Below are 10127 nucleotides of genomic sequence, written 5' to 3' on the forward strand. Positions count from 1 at the left end.
TCAACACAGAAAAAGGTAAAGTGAAATAACTTAGTTGTTAGCTGTAGATCAATAATGCTTGTCTTTCTCTCAGACAGACAGGGCTTTGCTGTCCATAACACACACGCACGCACGTACACACCGCAAAATTAGCTAACGTTACGCTAAAAGCTAATTAGCCTTTACCTAAAGGACTGCGAGCGAGCTGAGCTGCCGCTTATATTTCTAGAACGTCAACGGGCTCATAGTGATGTTACTAGTAGTTGACTGGGAGGGGTTTATTATAATTTGGGGAGAGTCCGCTGCATTATGCTCACCTGCTAAACACCTTTCTGCTAACCCGCACCGTCTCTCCTCTCTGCCTGCCTCTGCCGTGAGCACTGACTCCATGCGCTCTGAATACTCACAGCTGATTGGCTGTTACCGCTCTGAATACGCACTGCTGATTGGCTGTTACATGCGGTCTGAATACGCACTGCTGGTTGGCTGTTACATGCGCTCTTAATACGCACTGCTGATTGGCTGTTACCGCTCTGCGTGTAACCAATCAGATGGTTCTGTGGGTCGGACAATGCTGGGTGCTGCAGAGACGTACTGACAGAGGCAGAGGCAGTACGAAGCGTAGCAGCTTGTTAAGACTTTAGTTTAGCACCAAATGATAATAATAATACATTTAATAGAGTCACATAAGGCAACAAGAGAAGTATCCTAGATTTCTCTTTTGTAAAGTAAATCTGAACAGCCGATATGGGCATCTACATCAACTATATGATATTCCTGAGAAGCTGCAAAGGACAAAACTAAAAAAACTAAACAAAAAAAAAACTTTAGTTTAGGCGGTGGCTCTTTGTTGTTAAGGCGGCCGCCTTAACAACAAAGCGCTGCGGGAAACCCTGATTTACATCACACTCTGTACACCAAGGCAGAAACAGCGGCAGCTTTGCACAGAGTCATTTTAGTGGCTGGGACAAAAGGAAGTATTTTCCTGGTTTTTATTCTTTTTTTAGCTACATATTTTAACACAACCCACAAAAGAACACACATAATATCATAGTGTTAACAGTAGGGGTGTAACGGTACGTGTATTTGTATTGAACCGTTTCAGTACGGGGGTTTCGGTTCGGTTCGGAGGTGTACCGAACAAGTTTCCACACGAACATATTAAGTAGCCGCCTCCGCTTCCTTCTGCCTCTGTTTCTGTCAGTACTCTACACAGCACCCAGCATTGTCCCACCCACACAACCATCTGATTGGTTACAAACAGAGCGGTAACAGCCAATCAGCAGTGCGTATTCAGGGCGGTAACAGCCAATCAGCAGTGCATATTCAGAGCGCATGTAGTCAGTGCTTAGCGTTTAGCAGGTAAGCATCAGGCAGCTGACTCCCCCCAAATTATAATTAACACCTGCCAGTCAACTACTAGTAACATCACTATGAGCCCGTTGACCTTCTAGAAATATAAATGGCAGTCCTGGCTTGAGGTGAAGGCTAATTCGCTTTTAGCGTAACGTTAGCTCATTTTGCGGTGTGTGTGTGTTTGTGTGTGTTACGGACAGCAAAGCCCTGTCTGTCTGTTATTTCACTTTACCTTTTTATGTGTTGATTGAGCTGTGTTGAAGCAGCAAAAAAGGACATTGTGTTAAATGAATAGTTTCTGTCTTTGATAGTTGGTATAATAATGTAACTGCATCATAAAGCCTGCATGAACTCCATGGTGTTCAGGGATGAATAGTCTCTCCTATTGCTATTGTACCATTTTTTCAGCTATAGTTACATTAATCATTAGTAATGCAGCAGCCTAGTTTTGAATGGCAGGGTCCCTGCTATCACATGTTGATAAAAATATAACATTTAAATAATAAATCAACTACAGGCTTCCCAAATGCTGTAATAAATTACATATGATGAGTTGACTTGAAACTGTTTAATGTTGCACTTTTTATATGTAGAAGAAAAGTTTTGTCATTTTATTTAATCTGAGCAACAACTTGAGGCAGTTTAATGTTGATTAACATGGGCAGAATTATTATAGTGTTCCCAATGTTAAAAGGATAAAGCCATTGTTTACAAATTTGTTAAATAAATAACCAAAAAATTTATATTTTGTTGTTTTCTTACTGTACCGAAAATGAACCGAACCGTGACCTCTAAACCGAGGTACGTACCGAACCGAAATGTTTGTGTACCGTTACACCCCTAGTTAACAGTGTCAATCAAAAACTTTTTATATTCTCTAATAATCTTATTTACCCAACAGACATCCAGCAGCCCCCCCACGTTAAAGAGGAAGATCTACATCCCCTTTTGTTAAAAGAGGAGGATGCAGAGCCATCCCACATTAAAGAGGAAGAGAAGGAAGTGTGGATCACTCAGGAGGAAGAGTGTCTCCTTGGGCAGGAGGAGGCTGATCTCACCAAGTTCCCACTGACTATTGTCTCTGTGAAGACTGAAGACCATGAAGACAAACCACCTGAGTCCTCACAGCTTCATCACAGTCCAAGTAAGAACAACATCCACATATCAGTTTATTCTCAGGGCATTCAATCCATCACAATTGGACTTTGTCTTAGAAGACATTTGGCCTCTCATCCAAGTAGGCTTTATCACTTCGTTCACACAGAATTAAAGTCTTAAATCTAATCATTTCAATTTAAGACCTTGGAATGTCTTAAGTTCTATCACAATCTTGTAAAAAATCTTAAGTACGTCCTTGAAATCTCCCAAAAATTGTAATAACAATATTTTTATTTAAAATAAATACATCAACTAATTATCTTTATAGCCCGGTCAGAATTTCTGGAGCAGGACGAGTGTGATGTGCTGTGTATGTTACAGCAGAGTTTAGCTTGCAGGTATTCTTAGAAAGCCCACAGCAAAGTAGTTATTTGTGTAAGATGTGTAAGATTTGTTAGCTTGTCCCTAAATTTGCGGAAACAGCTACATTGTGTCATCAACATGCATTATTACGATATCACAAGTTAATTAATTAACAACTAATTAATAACTAATTTATATCATTTGTATCGTGTATGAATCGTGCAACCTTAATGAGATCAGGGTTTCCCCAGCTTACCAATACACTTGTGGCGGTGGAGGCGTGGTCAATATGACGCTACCATACAATTTGCTTAACAGTCGAAGATGTATATATTTTCTTTAAAAAAGGCTAAAAAAATGTACCGTATTTACCGGACCATAGGGCGCACTGGATTGTAAGGCGCACTGCCGATGAGCGGGTCTAGTCAGGTTTTTTTTCATACAAAATGGGCACCGGATTATAGAGCGCATTAAAGGGGTCACATTATTATAATTTTTTTCTAAATTGAAAACACTTCCTTGTGGTCTACATAACATGTAATGGTGGTTCTTTGGTCAAAATGTTGCATCGATTATGTTTTACAGACCATCCTTACATCGCTTTCTGACAGTCGATTCAGGATCCGCCGTTTTGTGGGCGGTCTTATTTACATGGCTCACCTTTGACAGCATCTTCTCCCCCTCATCTTTGTTGTAACGGTGTGGCGTGCAAGGACGGGAGTTGAAGAAGTGTCAAAAGATGGAGCTAACTGTTTTAATGACATTCAGACTTAACTTAAATCAACAACGGAGCAGCATCTTCTCATCCGTGGCTCACTAGTGCAACAAATGTGTACCGTGAAAAAACGTCCGACCGTAACTCTCTAATAACTAAAGTTCAATGGGTGAATTATGTAAACCCACTATACAGGTAGTTTTTAGCGCTTCCATAGCGAGATATAAGTTAGAACTTCACGCTACTTTATATTAAAAAGAAATGGCAAGAGCAGAGGGTGAATGTCCCATAACGAGAAGATAGTGAAAAAGAAGAAGCTTATCGACTACGGCATCGTTACGGACTACAGTGGCGGACGTGCGCAAATTGTCAGGACTTATGCAGATCTCAAATACATTGATTGAAATACACATCAGCAGGTACCAGAATGTAAGAAAAGTTGTTTTTTCATAATATTGTGAAACAAAACACCAGATGTGTCTGCTAATGGTTGCCATTTTGCGGTCCTTATACACACACCATAGTAATACTTGTATTTCTGACTACGGTAGCCGTAATGGGCCGACAATCCATCAAGCGGTGCGGCTTCAAAGTCATACTAAAACATTTCGACAGATTTTTGAGTGCCGTCTGTAAAGTTCTTTATTTTCAATGGAACATTTAAAGTTTTGGTGTTGTTTACTGGCGTCATATTGCAGTCTGTACGTATCTCTTATGTGTGACTACCATCTACTGGTCACACTTATCATTACAACACGTACCAAATAAAATTGCTTCGAGGTCAGTAAGCACAACCAGAATTATTCCGTACATTAGGCAGACTGTCGATTTTTGAGAAAATGAAAGGATTTTAAGTGCACCTTATAGTCCGAAAAATACGATACATACTGTAAATATAAAAACAAATGTGTTATTAGTAATGAGCACTAACATATTTTTGCTTATATCGATTTGCTCTTTCTTTCAAATTATTATTGTACAACGTAACACAGGCTGTATACCAGCGTTGGCTGCTGGTATTTTGAGTTGTGGAAGCTAATTTTCAGCTATAGTCTAAAAATGAATATATTGTCCCAATTATACCTATAAATGTTCTCATTTATCCAGGTCGTTGTCATCTCAGGGCGGTCAATCGTTTGCAACTGGACTGCTTGGTTTGTCTTGGAAGACGTTTCGCCGCTCATCCGAGGAGGCTTCATCAGTTCGTGCTCATAGACCTGGATTAGTCAGATCTAGTTCTGAGGATGAGCCGCGAAACGTCTTCCAAGACAAACCAAATTGTCCAATTATAGATGAAATATATAAAGATGCTGGATTTTACAAAGAAAAATTCACTTAAAATATTATACAATTCTCCATATCAACAGGAACAACTGAATTCATATTAAAAAAAATGTTTTAGCAGTGTTTTATATTTCAAGATCGATTGACTCATTTTGAGTGCAGGAAGAAGAAACCGTATACCAAAGTGCAAAAGAAACCATCTCAAATTGTCATATGTTGTAGCTTGTATCAAGCTGTTGAACAATGTAAAAAATTGTGCAATAGAGCAATGAACACAAACTTTTCTGGCACTTTATATTGAACCGTATGTCCCTGTTGCCATTTATCATTCTATATTTCCTGTTTTAGCACTGCTTTGTTATTGTTTGTTTTAATTAGGGTTGGGTATCGTTTGAATTTGAACGATTCCGATTCCGATCCTTTGTTTCGATTCCGATTCCTGACGATTCTCGATTCCGATTTTTTAAGAGGCAGGGTCAAAAAAAAGGTTAGGCTATTTTAAATGAGCTAGCTAACCTACAGTCTTTCTGAATGAAATAGTCTGACATTCTCCTTCAATTTTAATTCTATTAACTTTTTATGAACTTTACTATAAATTCCTCACAGGGCTGTTTTCAACTAGAATATAAATATCAAATCTATGAACTTGAATATAAATATTATAAATTATGAATACATTTTCCCAGGGGTACACTTTCCTCAAGAGAGCTTTATTTTTGAAAACCTCATGAAAATACATTTACACATAAGTGTATGATGCTGCAGGAAACCTCATGAAAACACATTTACACACACAAGTGTATGATGCTGCAGGTACTTAAAAATGTTACCGTGCTCCCACCGATGGGCTTACCTGGTGCAGAAAAGCAAATAAACAATAAGAAACAACTTGCAAAACCCAGTCCAGATTAGCAGCAGGTACAGTATAAAATCAGAGACAGTTCTTGTTTAGGAAAATGACCATATCCGCCTTCTCAGGCAGGATGCGTGAGCGTTCTGGACAGATAGTGTCTCCTGCTGTGGAAAATACACGTTCGCTGGGTGTGGAAGAAGCTTGAACGCATAAATAGGAGAAAGCGAGATCTGACAGCAAAGGATAAGTCTTTTGTTGGTTCCACCACCATGCAGCAGGGTCGTCAAAGTATCGGTGGAACGTCCTGGTACATCTGCAGCTCTCTCTCCACTCGTTTCTTGATGGACATGGAGCTCTGTTATTTCGCGGTTATTTAATTTTTTTTTGTAAAGTAAAGCCACACTTTCGACCGCCGACGCCCGCTATCCATGCTTGATCTTGACTGACTCGCTCGGCTATGCTAACACTTCCGGGGGTGGGCGCTTCTTCGTTGGTGTTCAGCGGCTTCTTCTTCCGGTCGGCGGACATATTTTTTTCCGGTCGGCGGACTGGGTATCGAAACTAGGAATCGAAATTTAAACTTTTGAACGATTCCGGGAGAATCGGACAGTTAGTCCCAGTTCCAATCGATACTCGATACTCGATACTCGATACTCAACCCTAGTTTTAATGTGATAATATTGTATGACTTACAAAGCAATAATGTAACACAATGCAATGCAAAAGTTTACTTATTTAACATACCGCACATCCAACACAAGTCCTCCTGGTATTTGTCTGTTTTTGTCCCAGTTCTCCACAGGCAAATGGTAAATCCACTAAAAACTTAAAAATAAGGAAAATAATCCACATAGTGGCTCTGCTGCAAAACGATCTGGCTAACAGGTGGTCCAGTGGGCGTCTGACGTCAGTTACAGCACCTGATGCCGTTTATATTCCCATATTCAGTTAATTGAATAATAATACCATTATTATTTGATGTGCCTGAAACAGTTCGTTTTTATTCATAAATAAATGACATAAGTCTATATAATCTTATTCTCAGCTAAGCACAAGCTAATTGTGATTGGCAATAGAAAAGATCAATATCAGCATTGGTATGACCAATACTGCCCCAGTAACTACAAAACCCAAAACCAGTGAAGTTAGCACGTTGTGTAAATCGTAAATAAAAACAGAATACAATGATTTGCAAACCTATATTCAATTGAATAGACTGCAAAAACAAGATATGTAACATTCAAACTGGAAAACGTTGTTATTTTTTGCAAATATTAGCTAATTTGGAATTTGATGCCTGCAACATGTTTAAAAAAAGCTGGCACAAGTGGCAAAAAAGACTGAGAAAGTTGAGCAATGCTCATCAAACGCTTATTTTGAACATCCCACAGGGGAACAGGCTAATTGGGAACAGGTGGGTGCCATGATTGGGTATAAAAGCAGCTTCCATGAAATGCTATGTCATTCACAAACAAGGATGGGGAGAGGGTCCTCACTTTGTGAACAAATGCGTAAGCAAATTGTAAAACAGTTTAAGAATAACATTTCTCAACCAGCTATTGCAAGGAATTTAGGGATTTCACCATCAACGCTCCGTAATATCATCAAAAGGTTCAGAGAATCTGGAGAAATCACTGCAAGTAAGCGATGATATTACGGACCTTGGATCCCTCAGGCGGTACTGCATCAAAAAGCAACATTAGTGTGTAAAGGATATCACCACATGGGCTCAGGAACCCTTCAGAAAACCACTGTCAGTAACTACAGTTGGTCGCTACATCTGTAAGTGTAAGTTAAAACTCTACTATGCAAAGCAAAAGCCATTTATCAACAACACCCAGAAACGCCGCCAGCTTCGCTGGGCCCGAGCTCATCTAAGATGGACTGATGCAAAAAGTAAAAGTGTTCTGTGGTTTGACGAGTCCACATTTCAAATTGTTTTTGGAAACTGTGGACGTCGAGGAAGAAGAAGAGAACCATCCGGATTGTTATAGGCGCAATGTTCAAAAGCCAAAGCATGGGTAACTTATAGGGCTGCGAATCTTTGGGTGTCCCACGATTCGATTCAATATCGATTCTTGGGGTCACGATTCGATTCAAAATCGATTTTATTTTTTTTCGATTCAACGCGATTCTCGATTCAAAAACGATATTTTCCCGATTCAAAACGATTCTCTATTCATTCAATACATAGGATTTCAGCAGGATCTACCCCAGTCTAATGACATGCAAGCAGAGTAGTAGATTTTTGTAAAAAGCTTTTATATTTGTAAAGGACAATGTTTTATCAACTGATTGCAATAATGTACATTTGTTTTAACTATTAAATGAAGCAAAAATATGACTTATTTTATCTTTGTGAAAATATTGGACACAGTGTGTTGTCAAGCTTATGAGATGCAATGCAAGTGTAAGCCACTGTGACACTATTGTTCATTTTTTTAATTTTTATAAATGTCTAATGATAATGTCAATGAGGGATTTTTAATCACTGCTATGTTGAAATTGTAACTAATATTGATATTGTTGTTGATAATATTCATTTTTGTTTCACTACTTTTGGTTTGTTCTGTGTCGTGTTTGTGTCTCCTCTCAATTGCTCTGTTTATTGCAGTTCTGAGTGTTGCTGGGTCGGGTTTAGTTTTGGAATTGGATTGCATTGTTATGGTATTGCTGTGTATTAATTTGTTGGATTGATTAATTAAAATAAAAAATACAAAATAAATACATTTAAAAAAATCGTTTTAAAAAAAATGAGAATCGATTCTGAATCGCACAACGTGAGAATCGCGATTCAAATTCAAATCGATTTTTTCCCACACCCCTAATATATACATATATTAGGGCTGTCAAACGATTGTGTATTTTACCAAGCAAAGAGACCCTGATTAGCTTTCTATACAAGCCGGATACAAGATTTTAGCAAGACCCAGCATAGCACAGTGGGTAAGACTGTTGACTTGGAATGAAGTGTGCTGGGTTCAATCCCAGGTAGGTTGGTAGCATTTTGTTCCATCTTAAGTCTCCGATTAGCTTTTTATATGAGCCGGAAAGAACGATTTATCAGTGCAAGGATGGCCCATTGGTTAAAACTCTTGATTAGGATTAAACAGTCCTCGGTTCAATACCAGACGGTTTGACAGCATTTTATTCCACTATTTTACAGTGTAGTTTACCCAGCAACGAGTCCCTGATTACCTTTCTATATGAGCCAGAAAACCACCTTCACAAGACCCAGGATGGCCCAGTGGTTAAGATTCTTGCCATGCAATAAACAGTCCTGAGTTTGATACCAGTCGGGTTAATAGAATTTTGGTCCACTTCTTGTGTATTTTACCCAGCTAAGAGTCCCTGATTAGCCTACTATACAAGCCTGACACAGGGTTTCACACGACCCAGGATAGCACAGTGGGTAAGACTGTTGCCTTGGAATGAAGGGTGCTGGGTTCAATCCCAGGTGAGTTGGTAGCATTTTTTTCCACCTTAAGTCTCTGATTAGCTTTTTATATAAGCCGGAAAGAATGGGTTACCAGTGCCAGGATGGCCCAATGGTTAAGACTCTTGATTAGGATTAAACAGTCCTGGGTTCAATACCAGTCGGGTTGACGGTATTTTATTCCACTGGTTTATAGTGTAGTTTACCCAGCAACAAGTCTCTGATTAGCTTTGTATACAAGCCGGATACAAGACTTCTCAACACCCAGGATAGCACAGTGGGTAAGACTGTTGACTTGGAATAAAGGGTGCTGGGTTCAAATCCAGTAAATTGACTTGCAACTTCTGAAGCTTTGATTGGAGGTGTCAGATGATATATTTCACCTCCACATGTAATGAAAACATAATATTTAATTAATTTAATTATTTTTTTTTACTGTTCCAATTAACTTTTTTTTTTTTTAATCGTACCCAGGAGAGCTCATTGGTCAACGCTCTCTATTATTAAGTTGTACCCCTATTCCCCCCCCCACCTCAGGAATTACACTCACACACTCACACTCACACACTCACACACACACACACTCTCTCTCACACACACACACAGGTAACCCCTGAGGTGTATTCATTGACTATTTGACAATTATTATTATCTTTAGCATTGACTTAATTTTTTAACTCTGTTATTCAAGCAATGAGCACATAACATTACTCGATTTATGTCGTTTTGACGACATTCAGCCAAATTAATGATTACTTGTCTGGGGTTTGAACCAAGTACCCCTGTATTGGGAGCCCACAGTGTTGACCATTGAGCTATTCTGGGTCCCATCATATTCTGATTTTCGCTCATATACAAATGCAATCAGTGGACTATGATAGAGGTGAAACAAAAACATACATTTTCCTAGTCATGGATTTGAACCTCATACAACTGACTGAGAGGTAGCAGTCTTAACCACCATGCTATCCAGAGTCTTGCTATGACTTCATTTTTGTTCATATACAAATGCAATCAGTGAACTATTCTAGAGGTAAAACAAA

At 39.0% G+C, this 10127-nt stretch overlaps 2 protein-coding genes across 2 annotated transcripts in view; one reads left to right on the forward strand and one right to left on the reverse strand.

Annotated features, from left to right (window-relative positions):
- LOC133635751 (uncharacterized) overlaps positions 1-10127 on the reverse strand; it is a 283249-nt gene that overhangs the window by 266079 nt on the left and 7043 nt on the right. The window lies entirely within an intron of this gene.
- LOC133635756 (oocyte zinc finger protein XlCOF6-like) overlaps positions 1-10127 on the forward strand; it is a 30091-nt gene that overhangs the window by 2963 nt on the left and 17001 nt on the right. The window contains exon 2 of the mRNA XM_062029023.1: positions 2237-2479. Within this exon, the coding sequence (XP_061885007.1) occupies positions 2237-2479 (243 nt within the window). The remainder of the gene's footprint in view (positions 1-2236; positions 2480-10127) is intronic.

The sequence above is a fragment of the Entelurus aequoreus genome, linkage group LG20, assembly GCF_033978785.1.
Source record: "Entelurus aequoreus isolate RoL-2023_Sb linkage group LG20, RoL_Eaeq_v1.1, whole genome shotgun sequence".
NCBI classification, from domain to species: domain Eukaryota; kingdom Metazoa; phylum Chordata; class Actinopteri; order Syngnathiformes; family Syngnathidae; genus Entelurus; species Entelurus aequoreus.